A 20,893-nucleotide genomic window follows, 5' to 3' on the forward strand; every position below is an offset into this window, starting at 1 on the left:
GTGACCAATACACACACACATATATACACACTTAAATTTGTAATTGGCTCCATGCCAAACACGGAGTCTGATGTGGGTTTTGAACCCACAATGGTGAGATCAAGAGTCACACGCTTAATGGACTGAGCCCCCAGGCACCCCAAAATAGTTTAAAGAATAAATGGATTATGACCCTTTGAATGAAATGAGCCCATACAGATTTTCAAAAATGAATAGTGTTTAACGAGAACTGGAAAATGGGAGATTCAGAGAACCTCTCAAACAAAACACTTCTAAATTACAAGGGATGAAAAAGAGAACTTCATACTGGAAAAGCCTGACAGACCCTCCTTAATGAGTGATTGATAAAAGGATAGCTTGAAATTGTGTACCCCTTGAAAGGACGCAATGAGAAGAATCACTTTTATGCTAGTCCTACCAAAACTGCAAAACATGAATCTGATGAGGAGAAAACAACCGGAATGGAAGGTCCTTCTACAAAACAACTGGCCTGTAACCTCCAAGAGTCAAGATCACGAAAGACAAAGGCTGAGGAGGACCTGCTCTGGAACAGGACAATTAAAAACGCCCAACTGGGCCCTGGATCCTCCCACTCCAAACTGGAGCCTCTCTAGGGCAATGGAAGCCAATCTGAGATGAGAATTTGTAAGTAGTAGTAATGGATCACTGTCAATGTCCTACTTTGCATCATTGTAAGAGAATGTCATTTTTTTAAAAGATTTTTTTGGAGAGGGCAGCCCCAGTAGTGCAGTGGTTTAGCGCTGCCTGCAGTCCAGGGTGTGATCCTGGAGTCCCGGGATTGAGTCCCGCGTCGGGCTCCCTGCATGGAGCCTGCTTCTCCCTCTGCCTGTGTCTCTGCCTCTCTCTATCTCTCTCTCTGTGTCTCAAATAAATAAATAAATAAATAAATAAATAAATAAATAAATAAATCTTTAAAGAAAAAAAAAGTTTTTTTTTTGTTTTTGGAGAGAGAGAAGAGCATGAGCAGGGGAGGGAGCAAAGGGAGAGGGAGAAGCAGACTCCCCACTGAGCAGGGGGCCGATATGGAGCTCCATCCCAGGACCCTGAGGATCATGACCTAAACCAAAGGCAGATGCTCGACCAACTGAGCCACCCAGACCCCCGAGAATGTGCTTACTTTAAGAAAAAACATAAAAATACTAATTTAACTAAATAAATCTAAAGAAAAAACGTTTTTTTTTTGTTTTTCGGAGAGAGAGAAGAGCATGAGCAGGGGAGGGAGCAAAGGGATGCTCAACAAGTGTTACAAACTTAGTTCCTGTAAATAACCACTTTCGCAAGTAAGATCATGCAAATCTAAACTCAACTTTTATTATGAAATTTTATCCTTGACCTTGCAACTCTGTGAATCAGTCCTGTCTATGTATATAGACCACTATTTTCACCATTTACATACAGTTGGCCCTTGAACAATATGGAGGTGAGTTAGGGGTATTGGAATCCATGTGTACCTTATGACACCCCAAAATTTAACTACTAATAGCATACTGTTAACCAAAAGACTTACCTATAATATAAGCAAGTGATTAACAAGTATTATGTATGCCATATGGATTATAGACTATATTCTTACAATAAAGTAAGCTAGAGAAATGAAAATGCTATGAAGAAAATCGTAAAGGGGATGCCTGGGTGGCTCACTGGTTGAGCGTCTGCCTTGGCTCAGGGTGTGATCCCGGGGTCCTGGGATTGTGTCCTGCATCACGTTCCCCTCAGGGAGCCTGCTTCCCCCTCTGCCTATGTCTCTGCAACTCTCTCTGTGTCTCTCATGAATAATTAAATCTTTAAAAGAAAAAAAAAATCTAAGGAAGAGAAAATACACACGCTACTGTATTTAATGCAAAACAAAACAAACTCAAGTAGAAGTGGGCCTGTGCTATTCAAACTCATGTTGTCCAAGGGTCAACTGTACTTGGAAAGTACTGCTTGAATTCTTCCCAAAGTAGTACAGGGCAGAGTGTGAGCTTAGTCAATGTGGCTTCTGACAGACTTTACAAAATTTGAGCCAAGAAAACAATCTCCACTCATGACACCCCAAGAAAACAAAAAAGTCACAAAACAAAACACAGCGTCAATAAAGCACATGTGTGGTGGTGGTGATGGCGGGGTGGTGAGGTTCAGGAAAAGTCAGGCTGTAACATTAAAGCTCTAGAAACTACAATCTGCGAGGCGGCTTTGAAAAGCCAAGAATGGGGATTGAAGAGTCAAATGAGAACAGACAGAAAATTATGGGGACTCCAACAGCCCCCCACCTCCATGGCACTGGTCACTTCAAGCTCAATCCCTGAGATTAGGCTGAGAAATTGAAAGACGTCTGAAACACCGACCACAGCTCACGTCTACTCCTGAGAATAAGGTCTTCCTTTTTCCTGGAACTAGGGTCCTCCTTCCCAAGTGATGGGGAACACATTCTTACCTCGAAGGCAGAGAAAAGTCAGAAAATCTTCTGTCTTGGGCTTCCTTTTAGAGAGGTCAGAAATTTGAGTAGCTGGAGGAGGCAGCAAAGGCTCCACTATCTTCACTGGAGTTGTGCTGGGGCTGTTGGGCTGAGACTGAGCAAACTTCCTTTGTGCTTGCAGCCTGGGCCTGCAAAAGTGAAGGGAAATTGAAAATGAATGAGGCAGAGACTGGAGGATAGAGATCTACGTGCAGCAATAAAGTCAGGACAGGAAAGGGGGGAAAAAGACTAATTCGAGCAAACTCTTTCTAATTAAGGTGCTGTATCTCTCACACTCTTGTAAACCATAGGCCTACTTGCAAAGGGCAATAAATTGGGTTAAAAGGCTATATTTTAACAGACATAAAAATGGGTGACACAAACGTGCCTGCAAGAGCGCAGGCCTCTGCACAAACCACATGGGGGCCTGGGCATTTCAAACACTGCATGTGGCATGTGAGGGCATGGGATTAGTGAATGGTTTCTGTAGTTTTAAATTAAGTCCAGAGTAATGACAAAAACGCAATTCATCCTGCCACATGTGGCCAGCACTGTATGCTTCAACGTCATAGTGTCAAAAACACATACATGATCTCCCTCTTGTTGTGCTCTTACACCCAGCGCCCTCCCTGGGCTGCACATCAATGATCTCGGCGGCAACACCCCCAGAGGCAGCAGTCTCTCCACCTCCAATCTTTTCCGACCCCAATCCAGCCACACAAACTCATGACGTTAATAAAAGCTTATAATGCAGGCAAAATCTATTTCCTTAGTCCATCTGAAATACAAATTCTGGATATCCTTTACCTATAGGCCAAGTCCAAACTTCTCAGTCAGGGATTCAAAAAACCGGCCTGACTCCACCTGTCAGGCCTCTTCCCCAACCCAATCCTAAAGAGACAATGATTCCTCGTTTCTCCATGGTGTCTACAAGTCACAACACATAGGTCCTTAAGCTGGGCTCTTTCATTTATAAAATCTTACATGCAAGACACTCCTTCCTATCATCTGAATCCTGAGGAGTCTTAGAAACCTTCTTTACTTTCCCCCAAACACTACAGCCACCAGTGGTTACTTTTCCTGCCTCCACGTAAGAATACTACTGTATTTTTGTTTTATGTGTAACTAACCTGAAAGTTATCGTGAATGACCTCCTATCAGCTCTTTCTTCAGCTGTAAGGATCACAATTCACAGTGGAGTGAAAGGTTCATCGGAGGGCAAGAACCTGTAGTGGTCCTGCTTAGACCATCTAGCCAGCCCTGCCCACAGAGACACTCAACAAATAGGATTTGAGGGTCAGGAAAAACAAACCTGAAGAAACCAAAAGCAGCCGGAGGGCACAGGGACAGGTCTGAATCCAAATCAAAATCCACCACTGTGTGCAACTGATAATGCACCCCCCCCCCAACTGCTTGGAGTAATAAACTATAAAAATAAACCAGACAGATAGGTAAAGCCCAAATAAGTCTTCCTTTAACTATGGCTGAATTAAATAAAACAGTAACATCAACTTGAACTGTTGATGACCACAATACCTTCATGTGTTAAATCAACATTCTGGTATTTAACAAAAAAAATATACACACACACACAGGCACATGCACACAACATGGGTTTCTACTTTGTAAAAAACTTCTTAAAAAAGATTTTATTTATTTGAGAGAGAGCACAAGCAGCGGGAGCAGCAGACTCCCTGTACAGCGAGGAGTCCAAGGTAGGACTCCATCCTAGGACTCTGGGAAGTAACCAGAACGAAGCAGCCACGTTATGAACCTATACACCTAAAACCAAACAAGTTTAAGGAAAACTCCCAAATATTAAAACAGTTAAGAGAAAAAGGCAACACCGCTGTCCCCTAGCTATGGAGAATGGAGAGTTTTGTAACCAACCGGCTATCTGCCTGTAAGAGGAGACACATGGCAAGTGGTGTACTGAGGAAGCCACTAAGTCCAGAGGAGGGACCCTCCACGGGGAGAAACTGACGGATCAGATGGGGATGGAGCTGGGAATAAGACATCACAGTCCTGCCTCTCAAACTATCTGTGAGGAGGATCAAAGTGGGGAGTTTGGTTATTTGGCCCCCTTTTTATTATTTATTGGTTGCAAATGGGTATTTTTAATTTTTATTTTATTTTTCAAATATTTTATTTATTCATGAGAGACACACAGAGAGAGGCAGAGACATAGGCAGAGGGAAAAGCAGGCTTCCCTCAGGGAGCCCAATGTGAAATTCGATCCCAGGACCCTGGGATCACGCCCTGAGCCAAAGGCAGATGCTCAACCACTGAGCCACCCAGGTGCCCCGCAAATGGGTATTTTTAGAAGAGGATGAAACTGGGAGGAAAAAAAAATGGAAAAAGGGCCAAGCTATGCTCAAATTTATTATTAGATTCTACAGACACACAAGCAGTTTGTTAAGTTTCTAACCGCTCATTCTCAATTTCTGCGTTCAATTCCAGCAGTGCCCACGGCAGCACCCATCCTGGGCAGCAAGCACGTCCAGAGAAGGTCCAGAGAAGGTCCGGAGAAGGGCCATGCTGCACACGACAACCGTGCCCCAGCCAGAACCCCACAATGCAATGCCACCAACATCAGGGTGGACAGTCCGCACTGAACTACCCAGCTCTTCCAGCAACGGCCCCCTCCCTGGGAAAAGACACACTCAGGTCATCTGATTCCATCTGAAAAGCTTTTTTATTTTTTTAAATTGGCAATTCACTATATTCACATGAAACCATCTTCATCAAAAGGGACCCAACCTTCACTGAGCATTAAAGGAACTGGACAGGGAGACCTAGCCTTTGGCTCAGGTCATGACCCTAGGGTCCTGGGATTGAGTCTCCATGCAGGGAGCCTGCTTCTTCCTCTGCCCATGTCTCTGCCTCTCTCTCTTTCTCTCTCATGAATAAATAAATAAAATCTTTAAAAAAAAAAAAAGAAAAAAACTGGACAGAAATGCTGCCTCAGGTGACTGGGCTGCTGTTCATTGCTTCTGAAAAGCCCACAATAGCACAAGACGCCAGAAGGTAGCACAGCCCAAACAGAAGTCCAGCACGTAAACCCGGACGAGGCACACTGCAGCAGAGCCAAACAGGGTAAAATTCTCTATACTTTCGGGACCTTAAAGATGAACCGCTCCCACCACTGTTCAAACAAACAGCACTTTTTGCCTGATGACTTTCTTGGTGAGACCATGAAAAATAAAGCAGTTAACAGATTAAAAAATGGTAGGCAAGTAAATTAGCCCTAAGAGGACTAAGCCAAACTCCCCAGTGATTAAGTATTTGTGAGACCCAGATGAAAGCAGGGACTGAGCAATGAGGCAAACCAGTATCTTTTTTTTTTTTTTAAACGACAGCCAGAAGATTATTTTGAAACTAAAAAAGTGCAGGTCTGTGGTTTGGCATCTCATCCTGCAGAGTCCCGGGAGGATGACAGAGGTGTTTGCTGGCGTGGCTGTGCTGGCCCCCCACAACAAAAGAGTTAGGTTGACACAATTTAGAGGCCAAATCCATGGGGGTAAGCATGCCCAGCTGTGCGGGTAACGCTTGAGGTACAGGTGATTCATTCTAGAATGCCGCCTACAAGGAAATGAGTGCATGTTATTTTAAATCTGTAAAGATAAGAGGTGGGAGGCTCCCAGATGTGCTGAAGGTCTGGGGAGGAGGGTGCTGTGTGGAGCTGAGGGGCAGGCCACAGGGGACACCTACTATCAGCTGAAGAGGGAGGCAGAGGGACTGCACTCTACTGGTCTCTGGCAACAGCAAGCTGGCGTACCTACCAACTGAGGCATTTACTTCACCCACTCGTTTCCATCGACTGACATTTTACCCAGAACCACATGCACCGCTCCTTTCCATTCCTAGAGCGAAGATGCACAAAAATGAAAATACTGTTTGGACTCTAAAATGGTTCAGAGTCATCATGGGGGTGGAGAGAGCATGGAGTCCCTGGGGTCAAGCAGGAAACAGTCTGTGGGGCCCTGGGTTTAGTCAGGATGGCCCTACACTGCCTGCTGGTGACCCACAGAAATGCCAGCCTACAGCAAGTATAGAGGGTGTGTGTTCCTCATCCAAACCACAGAAAGATCAACTAGAGCATGATGCGCTTCCATGTTTGTTTTATTAACTAATCAAGGAAGGGAGTTTCCTTCACAGAAGGCTTCATTCTAGAACCCTGGGTACATCCTTAGGTCAAGAAAATGAATTAAATCCAACTCTCCCAGCCGGCCAAGTTACACAGATCAAAGCAACTTAAACCAGTGGAGGAAGACATGAATAAAGATATTTATAGATGAATAAATACATGGTGGGTTCCATTTTATTTACCATGTTTTGTTAAAATCAAGAGTGGGGGCCGTGGGGTGAGGGAAGAGAAATGATCTCAGGTCAAACCACTCAATGTGTGAATATGTTGTGTGTGCGCACCAAGTAAAAAATGAAAAAACTCAAACAGCAAGCTCAGAGGATATAGTTACAGGCTGCTGCGTGTTTGGTGTTTGAGACAAATGTTAAAGCCCAAGGCTTTCATTTTTTGAAGGATCTTACAAAGATCACCCACTACACAGATCATCCAGTTGACTGGGGGAGACCTGCCTAAGGCCACTCACAGCTTGGGTGGCTAGATAAACAAGACCAAAAGGCAAATGCTGGGTGCTCAGGTCAGAGTTTTCTCTGTCACACTATGTGGGGTCCAAGTGGGAGGTGAGGTTCAATCTTGTCATAGGCAAGGCCATCTGGTATGCCTCTTCTCTAGAAGTTCCAGGGTCTGGGAGCCCCATGCCAATTCAGTCATGAAAACACTCAGCCCTGCTGGGGTAGATCCCATTTAAGCTAAAGTGTCCCAAAAGGAGGGGGGGAAATGTGCTGAGATGAAAGTCAACTTACTAATGTGATCCCCGGGTATCATCCTGTGTAGAAATAATAGAAATAAAAGCCTGAAGACAGAGGCAAATATTCCAAGGAATCTTGCTTACTTGAAACTGCTCTCAACCATCTGGAATGCTCTTCTCCTTTATCTTACCATGGGTGACTTTTCATCATTCAATTATAAGAACACTCCAGGCCTGTTCCTTTTTGATGGAGGTCACTTCTTCCCTGTCTCTGCACAGAAGTCCCCATTTCAGAGATGCCCGGGACCTACAGATCAAGCCTGATTCCATCCCCCTGCCCTTCTGCGGGGGCCTGCAGACGATGTTCTACTGTGGTCTCCCCTGTATAAAGGGGTCACCAGGTACAGAAGACAAGCCCTCCATCAACGCTGGGAGGGCACAGCATTCTTGCTGTACTGCTGTACCACTGATTAACACTCACCATCCATTCGTGAGGACTCACACAGTTAAACACAGTAATGTTTTCTGAGCAGACTGAATGCTATCCAGAGGTGACAGGGAGAGAGCTGGGTGGACCTGAAAGAGACCCAACAGGAATGGGAGAGGAAGAGGCATGTGGTTTTGCCCCCGGGAAAGTTACTGGCCATTCCTCTGTAAGTCTACTCAATGGTCAACCAGGATTCTGTTTTCATTACGAATCCATTTCATAGCAATCTACACACATCTACCACATAGTCACCATTTCTACCATTTCCAGGTAATACTTAGGTAAAAATGCACTGAGCCACTTGCCCACCATCAATATCATCAAATAAAAGCCAAGTGAGGTCTGGGTTCTGGCTCTCGACCACCAGGCCACACAAGATGCCACCCCACCACAAGGCATGATGCCCTTGTGGTCAATGTGTCACACAACTACCCATGGGCCACAATCCACTGAACACAGAGGATGGTCTTGCCACAGCCCAGAGACTGGGTGAACTGCAGAATCCAGCTGCATAAGCTCCCAGGGGAAGGCCCATCCTCCTCCATCTCCCTTCCACTCCCTGAGCTACACAAAAGGTGGAATTATTTTTCTCCGGAGCCTGCTCTCATTTGGGGTTTAGATGTCATGGCTAGCAGCCAAAAGAATATTTTGCTTGATCACTTAAAATTTTGCCCAAATAAATATTCAAGTATGTTTCCTATTTAGGTTATATTTAAAAAAAAAAAAAATACAGTACCTTTCAAAGAACAAAGACACACACCAAAAGAAAGACTTGTACTGTTTTTAAAGTTAAATAAATTGCAAGACACCACCTGTAAAGAAATTCCACTGATGAGCCAACTAGGTTCTTTTTTTTTTTCTTTTAAGATTTTTGTTTATTCATCTGAGAGAGAGAGCACCAGCGGAGGGGAGGGGCAGGGGAAGCAGCAGACTCCACACTGAGCAGGGAGCCTGACACAGGGCTCAATCCCAGGACCCTGAGATCATGACCTGAGCTGAAGGCAGGTGCTTAACCATCTGAGCCACCCAGGAGCCCCAGAGCCAACTAAGTTCTAAACCAAATATTTTTTGTTTTGTAATAACTTCCCTGTGCCCCCTCCTGCCCTCCTCTAAGCGTGCATTCGTATGCTTCCCAGGTAGCCTGCCGTTGTCAAGAAGACTCACAAGAGGGTGGCACTGGTAGTCCTGGTTTCCTCTGGCATTATCTACAGGATAGAGTTAACCAGCTTACTGCTATCTGTGCATTCAATCTCCAGGGCAGCCCCTAAATATAGCACAACAGCAATTTCTAGGTTAATTAAATTCCATTTCCGTCCAGGATTTCTGATAGTTTACAAACCCAAGGAGGACACAGTGTGTGTGTACAGTTTGGCTGGAGAAGGCAGTAGAGCAAGGGCACGAGGCAATTTAAAGAAATGCCCAGCAGGTCCCTTGTGTGTGTGTGTGTGTGGGGGGGGGGGGGGGGTGTCCTGCCAAAACACCATTTTATTAACTCAATCTTCCAATATTAAAAACGTAAACTGGTAAATCCAATTACTTAGATTACATCTCAATCCTAAACAAAGAGCGAGGAATGGGTGGGAGGGGATGGTCTGTCCGTTCAAAAAAAAAAAAGACACGTTATGTATGGCAAATGCAAAATGACCAGCATGGCTGCACTCTTTGGCGGGTGTGGGAAAAGGGCCTGAAGCTCTGCCAACTTGCTGAAAGACCTATTCAAAAAAAAAAAAAAATTTCCTGCGTTTCCATCCCTAAAATAATTACCCGCTCTATTCTACCCCCAGACACACACACACACTACAAATCTGGCAGCTACTCAAAGAAATAAGAAGTGTATGTGTGTGCACGGGTGCATGTGTGTGCTGGAGATTGTGGGGGGTCGCGCAGGGGATACCCCCCGCCCAGGGCAAGCTGCCCACCAAATTCAAATGCAAGTGCAGTTGTGGGCAAACCACACAGGAGGGCTGTAAACATCCTGTATAGTAAAGAGAAAATAAACACATCCTCAAGTGAACCCAGAGTCGGGCAGAGACCAACTCCCCCCAAACTGCAGGAGAAGCACTGCCAATGACAATGCCCTTGTCCTGCCCTTCTTCACTCCCCTCCCACCCAGCTCCACCCTTCCCATCAGCATTTCTTTTACCAGGTTGTGAGGACGTCACAAAACAAAAAAGGGAGGTCAGCTGGCTCCCAGAGAAGAAGAGTTGCACTACAGAGAGAATGCTCATTTATGTGGTTCCTGGAGCTCTTGCCGTCCTAGTTCACAGGTTTCTTGCTTTACTCATGAACCAATGGTAGAGTTTGTTTATGCTGCAAACCACAGGACAGGAAACATCCATAGCATTTGTCTTAATTAAGTTACATAGTCAGCTATTTAGAATCAAGTTTGGGATCAAACAGATTGACCTAAAGGAACTGCTGTTCACTGAATCTGCTCATCAAATCTGGCCTGGTCAGAGTAGTACAAAGGAAAGAACAGGGGTATGGAAACCCGGGCTTTAGTTCAACTAAGTTGCGATCTAGTGCAAGTTGGCCTTCTATTTACTCATGGGGGGAGGGGGCGGGGGCACAGCAATACACTACTATGAAAAGGAGATTACTGAGGTCCCTTCTAGCTCCATCTTATCTGACTTCATCTAAAAAACTTGAATACAGGGGGTGCCTGGGTGGTTCAGTTGTTTAAGCATCTGCCTTTGGCTCAGTTCATGATCCTGCGGTCCGGTCCTGGAATAGAGTCCTAAGTCGGGCTCCCTGTTCAGTGGGGAGTCTGCTTCCACCTCTCCCTCTGCCCCTCATCCACTCATGTGCGCTCTCTCTCTCTCATTCAAATAAAATATCATCTTTTTAAAAATAAAACTAAACTTGAATACAGTAATTGCTATAATAAATTCTCTTAAATCCATGACTTCATTATTCTACATGAACAATACCAATCTTTTTCCCTGTGCCCAGTGGCAAGTTAGAACCTCAATCTTCCAGATGCTTCTGTTGCTAGGCTGAAGATACCTAGTACCAAGTCTCTAACTACAGGTTGTCGTGAAAAACAGCAAACAGGATAACTTTTTGATTCTGAGACAAAAATCCTGCCTAGCACCACAACAGGAGGTAGGAGTAGAAAAATTTTAAAAATAACCATTTTTAAATGGCACAATTCCAAAAGTTGTTCTACAATTCCTTTGTACTCTCTGACACTCTCAAGATTTAATCTTTCCGATTACAAATAAATCCCTTATTTAGGGTAATGTACCAACTTCCTTCAGAAACCAGACGTCTCCAGAAATCGCAACATAACACAAACATATTTGTTCATCAAGCCCCCTACCCATCGCAACATGGGTCTAACGAGGAGGCAGCCTGACTGCTCATGAACACCACACACTCCCTCAGAACACAGGCTCTAGAAAACAGAAGAGAAAGAGGTGTTGGGATTCCTGGGGGTCTCAGTCAGTTAAGTGTCTGACTCGATCTCAGCTTATGTCTTGATCTGAGGGTAATGAGTTCAAGACATGGAGCTTACTTCAAAAAAAAAAAAAAAGTGGGCCTCTGCTTTCTTTTACTCAGAGGAAAGGGCTAGGGAAAAGGAAGGAGACTATCAAAATGTAGTAACAGCACTAAACACCAATACGCTAATGCAGCACAGCATCTTCCTAAGAAAAACAGTATTTGGGTGCATAAATCTCAGGTTGGATGGGGACATCCCACACAAATGGCATGCAGGGTAACATGCAGTAATGCTTTGATTCAATTAGTTAAAAATTATGCAATTATGCTTTTAAAAAAAATCTGTGGCACCCTGAAATGTCAAAGAACCAAGGACAGCCTGGAAATCATGACTCTTGTCATGATCAAGGAAATATTTGACACTGACTTCTTTTGTGCTCTAGAAAGCAACCATGTCAAATTTGAGAGGGATCATCATTAATCAACAATTAAAGCAGCAACAAAGCCCTTTTGTTCTGTCACTCACAAATGTCACATGTGTTGTGGTTTACCACCTATGGAAGACTGCCTGTTCCCCCCACGCCAGGCACCATAACCTTCTTTTTAACACAGACCCAGACTCAAACCCAGGATCCAAGAGCCGCAAATGCTCTTTCTCTACAAAGACAGTTTCAGGGCAATGCTGAGCAAAATCTCTATCTGACAACAGAAGCAAAAAAAAAAAAAAAAAAAGGTAAGAGCCCTAGGATACCACATGGAAGTTAGGAATCTAGCCAGGACCTGGCCAAAGAAATTCCTAATACATTATGGTAGTTACAAGGTGTGAACAAATTATCTAAAGTACATTCAGTTTTAAAAGCCTCAAAGAGCCAGTTAAAATGTTAATCTGCCTTTCCACTCTGTCTGGAGGTGGCATTGCTGATTTTGTTTTTAAGACATTTCAACAAGAATCCAGGCATTTTCTCAATTTTAGGTTACTGATAGCCAATTACAAATGACCAGAAATTTCCCCTGAATCCTGGTTAAGGTAATGATTGGGGAGGGATAGTGAATCACTCTGTGAGGCAAGAATCATGTCTTACTTTCTCCTTTCCCTCAAGGAAAAACATACCAAGAAATGACATCTTACAATGCTTCACAGCTCAGTCATTAAAAAAACAAAATCCAGGGGAATCCTTCTAAGGGTATAACTGGAGTTAATCCTGTAGGAACTTCCCACCAGAAACACAGTTTAAAAAAAAAAAAAATATATATATATATATATATATATATATATATATATATGACAGAAAGAGCACAAGTAGGGGGAGCAGCAGGCAGAGGGAAAGGAAGAAACAGGCTTCCCATGGAGGGGAGAGCTGCATGTAGGGCTCAATCCCAGGACCCTGAGCTGAAGGCAGACGCTGAACCAACTGAGCCACCCAAGTGTCCCCAGAAACATTCTTGATGGGAGTCATGTGATGGTAAGATTTCAAACTCCACCAGCATGTGATACAGCAAGGCACAAAGGCAGTGCTCAGAATGCCCAACTAGTCCTGGGACGATCCAGGGTAGCCTTCGGCTTCTCACATCCTCTGCCTTTCAGACAGTAAGCCAGCTAACAGAGATCTTGCTTTATTTCCCCGGTAACAAATAGAGAAGGGATCCTGTACAATTTCCCCGCCCACTGGAAAGCCCATGAAGTAGCTGACAAGCACCAAGAGATGGCAGTAGAGAGTCTTCAGATGTTTGAGCTGGGAACCTCTCTGCAAAGAAGGGGTTCTGATTTTCATGGATTTATGACAAGCCCTGACACGAACCAATTTTTAGGACCTGAGCTAATGATGGAGCTAATGATGCTTGCTAAGAAACCAGTACTAAGTAGCTGGATGAACACTACCAATGCTAGCTCTTTACAACTCAAATTCCTTGCTTATACGGAAAATACACAGAAAACTCACAATCTGGCATATTATATAGGTAGTAAAAATCTGCCAGGGCTAGAAATCCTCAGTAGTGTCTTCAGAAACACGCACTTCCCCACAAAATGATATTTAGCACGAAGAAAAGACAAAGCAAAACTAATGGACCATGATCCTAAATGTTTCCTTCCCTAAGGAGCCCAAAATATTCACATCTTGGGCTCTGACAAATATTCACACAGTAGGGCGAAACATAACCATGTGCAATTTTTGAAGTATGGGGTGTCCCTAAAGCCCTCACCAACGAAAATGCCGAGTGAAGTCTGTTCTGTAATAAAAGGATTCACTACAGGTCACACCTTCTCTCTTCTTGAACATTTATAAAAGAGGTCTAGGCTCTTATGACAAATGCCTAAAGATGAGGAACCATGATGATAATTAAAGAATCTGCTAGTGGCTAATGAACATAAGAACAGCAAGCATCCCCCTTTTTATTGTTTGTGCTTTGTGATCCTATAGTCATGGCACGCAATCTGGACACTGGCAAACAGGAGCTTATGTAGAATCCCAGACTCGGCCACTCATCTCAGGCTCCGAAGTACCAAGCTGGCATCAAGCTGCCATGATGAATCTAGGAAGATATGTCAGTGGCACAGAAATTTACATAAAACAACCAAGTGTGTCAATCCAAAGAAGGCAAAAGACCGTGGATGGACAAACGGATAAAGAAAACATGGTGATATATGGAATGGAACATATTCAGCTATAAAAAAGAATGAAATCTTGCCATTTGCAACAACATGGATGGAGCCAGAGATAACACTAAGTGAAATAAGTCCGTGAGAGAAAGACAAATACCGTATGATTTCACTCATATTTGGAAGTTAAGAAACAAAACAAACAATCATGGGGGGGGGGGGGGGCTGGGGCGCAAAACAAGAAACAGACTCTTCTTATTAAAAAGATTGAGAGCAAGGGGGGGAGGAGGAGGGGGAGCAGAGAGAGAGAGAGAATCTCAAGCAAACTCCCGACTCAGCATGAGCAGGGCCATGGGTCTGATTCCAGAACCCTGAGATCATGACCTGAGCCAAAATCAAAAGCCAGACACTCAACCAACTAAGGCTCCCGGGCATCCCAAGAAACACTTAACAGTAGAGAACAAAGGGTGTGTGTGTGTGTGTGTGTGTGTGTGTGTGTGTGTGTGTGTGAGAGAGAGAAATCAGTGATTGGGATGAAGGAATGCGCTTGCTGTGGTGAGCACTGGGTGATGTAAGGAAGTGTTGAATCAGTAAAATTGTATTGTATACCTAAAATTAATGCTGTGTGTTTATACTGGAATTTTTAAAAATTAAAAAAAAAATTTTAAAAACACAAAAAAGGCAAAGAGAGTCAAAGCCAAGGACATCACTCCCTAACAATGCCTAGAATATCATCCAAGCAATGCTGAAAGCTCTACCTATATTCAAGGCCATACAGGGCAACTGTCGGTCAGGCCAGGAAGCAGAAACATCTTTCCAAATGGCATTTGCTGACTCAAACCAAACTAAGTGGCCTCTAAAACCAGCTAAGTAAAGGGGAATGAGGTGCACTCATCACGTCTTATAACCCACTGACGATACTCTACCTCATTATGTTTTCAATAACCATCCGTGACCTCAGGTCAGGTGTCTCTCCAGTATAAATGTCCTCCGAGCTCCTCCCCTGTGGCCACCTAGCAGGCCCCATCTGCTTCTGCAGGTATGAACCCTCGGGGACTTTACCTGATGCTATGACCGTGGTGAGTGGAAAGAGGTCCCACCTGTGGATGGCAGCAAACAACCAGTGGACGGTGACCAGATGGTATATACACGTCCACCATAACTGTGCACAGCTAAAATGAATCTTCAGAAGGGTCTGCTGAGAAGGTCTTCTGACCAGACCTCACTTACATCACCAAATGAAAGTTTCTCCAGGAGAGGAATGTCATTCAGACCCACAGGGGAGCACGTCAAACATGTTTATCTCTCTTACAGCCACTTCACCAACAAACCCCTGCTATTACTAGGATGAGTGACTTATCACTCCTTTCCAGAGATCTCGTGTGTGTGTTTGCTGGGATACTGCAAAAATAGCTCGGTGGACTTTTCCATGATCTGAGCAAAGCCTACAGCAGAACACTCCAGGCAATGAGACTGGAAGTGCACAGAAACCCCAACAAGCCCTCCCCTTCACCCATGCTGTTGCCTGTAGCCAACACACAAGTCGGCTTCCCTCTGAGTATCTCAAGTCCCTGACAATTTCCGACCCCCATTCAATTCCAGGAAACAAGCGGAAGTCCAACCTCTTAGAGGAGACTCAAGATGTAAACACCAGACTGCAGGCACCACTTCACCAAACCCGGAGGCCTGAAAGACTTCCTGTTCCATTAAACCCTCCGCTAATCCCAAAAGCTCCGGCCCCTTCTCCTAGTCTGCCAGCAGGAAGTGATCAAGCCCTGGGGTCTTCGGCCCTCCCACAGGTTCTCCCTACCAGAGGGGGCCCGCAGCCAGACACCGGGCACTAGGCTTCAGGATGTCCAGGTTCCCTGCATTTCCCCTGTAGGACAGGGCCAAAGAGAGGGAAGGAGGATCAAGAGCCACAGAATAGGGGGGAATCCAAAGGCTCTACAAGATCTAATAGAATGCGAAAACAATGAGGGAGGGAGCAAACCTCCAACAAGGGACCGGATCAGAGATGTCTATGAGCCAGAAGTTTAAAAGTGACCAACCTCCAAAAATCTTATTTTTTTAAAGATTTTATTTATTCATTCGCAAGACAAAGAGATAGCAGCAGAGACATAGGCAGAGAGAGAAGCAGGCTCCCTGTGGGGAGCCTGATGCAGGACTTGACCCCAGGACCATGACCTGAGCCTAAGGCAGAAGCTCAACCACTGAGCCACCCAGGCGTCCCTCTGATTATTTTTTTTTAACCCACACTCTCAGTCCTAGCTTCCACGCTAAGAATAATTTTTGTGATGGGTCATGTAAACGCATTGTTTGTCCTGGGTCCGTTCTCTCCCCCTGCTCTGCCTAAGTGACTGCAGTTGAGTGGGCGAAGCACTCTGTAAAGGGAACTTTCTCCATGGTTCTTTTCAGACAATGCTACACCCATGCTGCACCTCAGCCACAAGGCAGGGAATAGGGAGAGTCAGAGGGACACTGTAAGGAAGGATAGGGACAGGGGACACACCATGCAGGAGGGGGTGGCACAGTGCAGGGAAACGGTCCCATCTTCTCGAATGTTCAGAAACAACAGTACATGCTTGGAATCCTGGAAATGAACGCCATCCTCCTCTCCCCTGCAATCCACTGATTACCGCAGAGAAGCAGAAGCTAAGTAAGCGTGCAGCTTCCTCACAGCTGGCTTCAGCAAAATGCTATGCCAGCAAACAGGGCAAATCAGAGTCGTGTTCTTCAAGACGTGGGCAGCAGGCACCGAGGCCCAGGGGGTGCAGAGCCACTCACTTTATAATGAGCCTCTTCAGCTCCCCAGGCCAAAGCATGCCCTCATGGTCTCCCTTTGATCAAAGACGCATCCATCTTTAACTGTGTCAATACACTGCCAAACGCCACACTCCCGGCCCTACATCAGCCCCCGGAAGGGGGGCTGGGGCTCCACCTCCAGCAATTTGTCAATGAGCCTGGTCTGAGCACATTTCCAGCTGGACACATATGCCTTCCTGGCCCCCACCCCCGACCCCCATCCATCCAAACTATCCTCTGAGAGCAGCTCTAACTAACATCACACCGAGAAAAGGACCCAAGACCCTGGCCCTAACCGCTTTACGAGACAGCAGGTATTCACTTTCCCAGCCGCTTCTTTCGACCGTTCCCTCCCAAGATTGCCTCTCTCTGGCCTACTTTACACAATTCCAGGTATCCCAGATATCACCTAGTGCTTCCTGAAATGGGACATTTTGTAGGAGGGGTGCAGTACGGTAGTCCAGCGTCACAGGGTTTGGTTTTGCTTCTTCCAAACAAAATAAGTGTTTTCTCTTTTTGGGTCCTACCCTTTTAAAAAGCAGAACAGGTGATACAAATCGGTCCCTCAAACTAACCGGGCTGCATCACGGGAGGCCACCCGGTGCCACCAGGAAAGTTAGGCCTTCTTGTCCTTGGCTACCACAGTCTCTCAGCTCCAGGATTCTAAAGACAGCAACAAATTTAAAGCTAGGACTCACAAAATGAAACCCGGCTCAGTGGCAGCATTGATAAGCAATGAAGCTGTAAATGAGCTCAGATTAGCCACGTTGTCCTCATATGGCTTCCTCTCAGAGAAAGGAGGCAGGAAGGACAAGCTGGGTAACTAATCAGTCCAAGGGAGGACCCCCCAACCACATCCGCGCACGCGTGCGCACACACACACACAAGCACAAGTGTGTGCGCATTGGAAAAGGAAACTGGTAAAGAGAGATTCCATGGTATGACAGGGCTGGACAGCAAGAAATGGAACAAATGAAGGAGACAAGCATGGCCTTCCAGGTCCGAGTGTGAGGGCTGGTCTACCCACAGCATGACAATGTCATACGCTACCCACCTGAGCTCCACCAGGGAGTCGGCCGGCCTGCCGGCACTTTGCTAACTAACTCCCTGCCAGCCCCTGAAACAGCTGCCCTCTGAGATAGAAATAGGTTTGGAAATGCACTCACTCACCACAAAAGAACTTTCCAGGAAGAAAGGTACAATTTATTCCTTCCTGGCCTCCTCTCCTGAAAGCAAACAACAGACAAAGACAATCTCACACCCCTGAGCTTCCATGCTGATTAGCTCAACAATAAACCCATAAACCCGCCTCCACTGGAGAGGAGGGGTGTGGCTCCCCTGGGGGACCCAGAGCTGCTGGACCTGGCAGGCCCAACCTTAAAGCCAAGGCTGAAGAAGAAAGCACACCACACCAGAGGAGGTACCAGGGGCCTAGGGAGGGCCAGCTGGCAGAGCCCTGGTCTCCTGAGAACAAACTCATTTCAAACGAATGTGAAAACACAGAATATAAACATCAGACAGGAAAAACGGACACTGAGAAAGACCTAAGTGCCGGCCAGGCCATGGAGAAAAGAACCCAGGGGACTGGTGGTGGGAACAGAAATTGGTGCAGCTGTTGTGGGAGCTGGGAGCTTCCTCAAAAAATTAAAACAAGAGCTACCGTACCATCGAGCAATTCCACTTCAGCTATATATCGAAGGAGATGAAAAGACTATCCCAAGGACACGCCTGCAATCTCATGTTCACGGCAGCATTATCTACAATGAGAGCCAAGCCACAGAAAGGAGCTAAGAGACCGCCAAGTCCGAAGGTATAAAGAACACGCGGTACGTTGATTATACAATGGAATATCGTTCAGCCATAAAAAAGGAAGAAATCCTGCTGTGGAGGACGTGGATAATCCTTGAGGGATTAGAAGTGAAGTAAATCACAGAAAAAGAAAGCGTGATTTCACTTATATGTGGAATCTAGGAAAACTCAAAGTCCTAGAACAGAGCAAAATGGTGGTTGTGTGCATGCATGCCCGAGTAAGTGTGAGCGCACAAGTGTACAAGTGTGTGAGTGTAGGGGGGTGGACAAGGTACAAATTTGCAGTAGATGAGCAAATTCCGGGGTGTAATGTACAGCATGGGGTCTATGGCTATTTCTGTTTTGTTTACTTAAAAGGCACCAAGTGAAAATCTTAAAATCATTCACCACCATCCCCACCACACATAGGGAACTATGTGAGCTGATGGGTGTGTTAATTAGCCTTATTACAGCAATCATCTCACCATATGTACGTACACCAAATCATGAGGTCGTACGCCTTAAACGTTACACGATGTTCTATGTCAATAAAGCTAAAGCTGTGGGGGAGACACACACATCATCCAGGAAATCTAAAACGAGCCAGAATTCAAGATTCTACTTGGTGGTAACAAAAAGCATCTGCTATTAAAAACAAATGTAGGGGGCGGGCCTCAGTGGGTTAAGTGTCCGACTTGATTATAGCTCAGGTCATGATCTCTGGGTCGTGAGATTGAGCCCCAACGTTGGGCCCTGAACTGGAAGTGGAGTCGGCTTGCAATTCTCTCTCCCTCTGTACCCCCGTCGTCACTGAAATAATCTTTAAAAATAAACAATAACAAAAAAATAAATCCAGATCTATTTATGAAGTAGGAAGTAAAAATTTCATGAATTAAGACGATCCACAAGAATTTAAAGAAATGTCCCAGCACAGGAAGACTCCTTCTAGGTCCTAGACAGAAAACAAGCTGAAAAATCCTATTCTAGAGACGCCTGCGTGGTTCAGTGGTTGAGCCTCTGCCTTGGGCTCAGGTGTGATTCTGGGATCGAATCTCACATTGGACTTCCCACAGGGACCCTGCTTCTCCCTCTGCCTTTCTCTGTGTGTCTCACGAATAAGTAAATAAATCTTAAAGAAAAAAAAAATCCTATTCTAACGTTAAGCATCTTCTCATCCCTCCCCTCTCTCCGTTCCCTCCCCCATGAGACATGAGACATGAGACATGAGGGAAACAGTGCCTCAAAAAAGATTATCTGATGACCTGAGCAGCATTAGGCTACTACTGAATACTATCAGAGAACATATGACGCCATTCTACCAAAATACTGCCACGGACACTGCATGGAATTCACACAATGGAATTCTCAGTGACTTGGATAAATGAATGGGTTCATTTCCTGTCATAGGACACCCTGCCGGGGGAGGGGTTAGCAACTGTTGCCATGGCAATGGTAAACCAATACATTCCCATCCACTCCTGACAGTGGTTCAAATAAACACAGATGAGAGCTGACCCTATCTGCCCTTGCGAGAATCTGTGAAAATCTCTCTCCCCAGCATCTCTTAAGGGAATGGGCTCCATCAGCACCCCTGTGCAACACTCTCTGGGAAAAACCACAACCCCTTTAAAAACCCCATAGGCAAAAAATACAACAAATTCCTTTTTATAAAATAGGCCACTGAGAAAATGTTGATCAGTATACACAATTGCCCTTCACAGCAAGCATGACTAGAAGCATGAATTCTGTGCACTGAGGGACAGCCAGAGTGTTATTCAGTGGCCTCTCTCCTTTTCTTGGGCTAAAATGCCACCTGATTTGTAAAACATGGAAGCTTTAGGCACAGAGAGAAAGGTGGAGACAGACTTACAGAGGTAGGTGTTTAATGGGTGGATTCCCCCGCTGGGTATAAATTAAATCTGGTGCAAGGTGAACCGTGTGAAGTCAAGGAAGGAATGAGGGGTGCACTAGGACACATGTACATACATATCCTCACCTCCATTCCACCTCTGCTCCACACACACCCCTTCCACACCCACAGACACAGGCACACTCTGGAAAGGACTATGGGAAAAACTCTCAGGCCTAGAAGAATCCTAAAACCGGGGATGTGATGGATATCGCATTGTCTGGCTGTCAGCCCGAATGCCGTCCGTGAATACTAAGTAGAAAGCGAAGAAGTAGTAACTTGCATGTAGCACTGTTTCCACGTTTGCTTCCCTGTGGCCCAGAGGTAGTGGAAATCATCCTAGACCTATACTGTGCCAATGATGTGGGTGCAGTTAGTTGTGAGTGCATCTACCTGGCCAAATGGGAACATCACCTACTAGAACCTACGTGTGAGCTGGGAACCATCTTATAGATAGGAAATTCAGGCCACATTATGACACTTCTTTGCAAAGGTAATCAAAGATTAAATCACATTGTCTGCATCAATGAGTTGGTTGCAGCAGGAAAATCCTTGCACACTCAGATGGCATGTGCTT

At 45.3% G+C, this 20,893-nt stretch overlaps 1 protein-coding gene across 3 annotated transcripts in view; it reads right to left on the reverse strand.

Moving 5' to 3' along the window:
- Positions 1–20,893, reverse strand: part of JARID2 (jumonji and AT-rich interaction domain containing 2) — a 258,350-nt gene that overhangs the window by 62,195 nt on the left and 175,262 nt on the right. For all 3 annotated transcript variants that reach the window (XM_041770261.1, XM_041770263.1, XM_041770262.1), the window contains one exon: positions 2,438–2,607. In XM_041770261.1, the coding sequence (XP_041626195.1) occupies positions 2,438–2,607 (170 nt within the window). The remainder of the gene's footprint in view (positions 1–2,437; positions 2,608–20,893) is intronic.

Source organism: Vulpes lagopus, chromosome 10, assembly GCF_018345385.1.
Source record: "Vulpes lagopus strain Blue_001 chromosome 10, ASM1834538v1, whole genome shotgun sequence".
Classification (NCBI taxonomy): Eukaryota; Metazoa; Chordata; class Mammalia; order Carnivora; family Canidae; genus Vulpes; species Vulpes lagopus.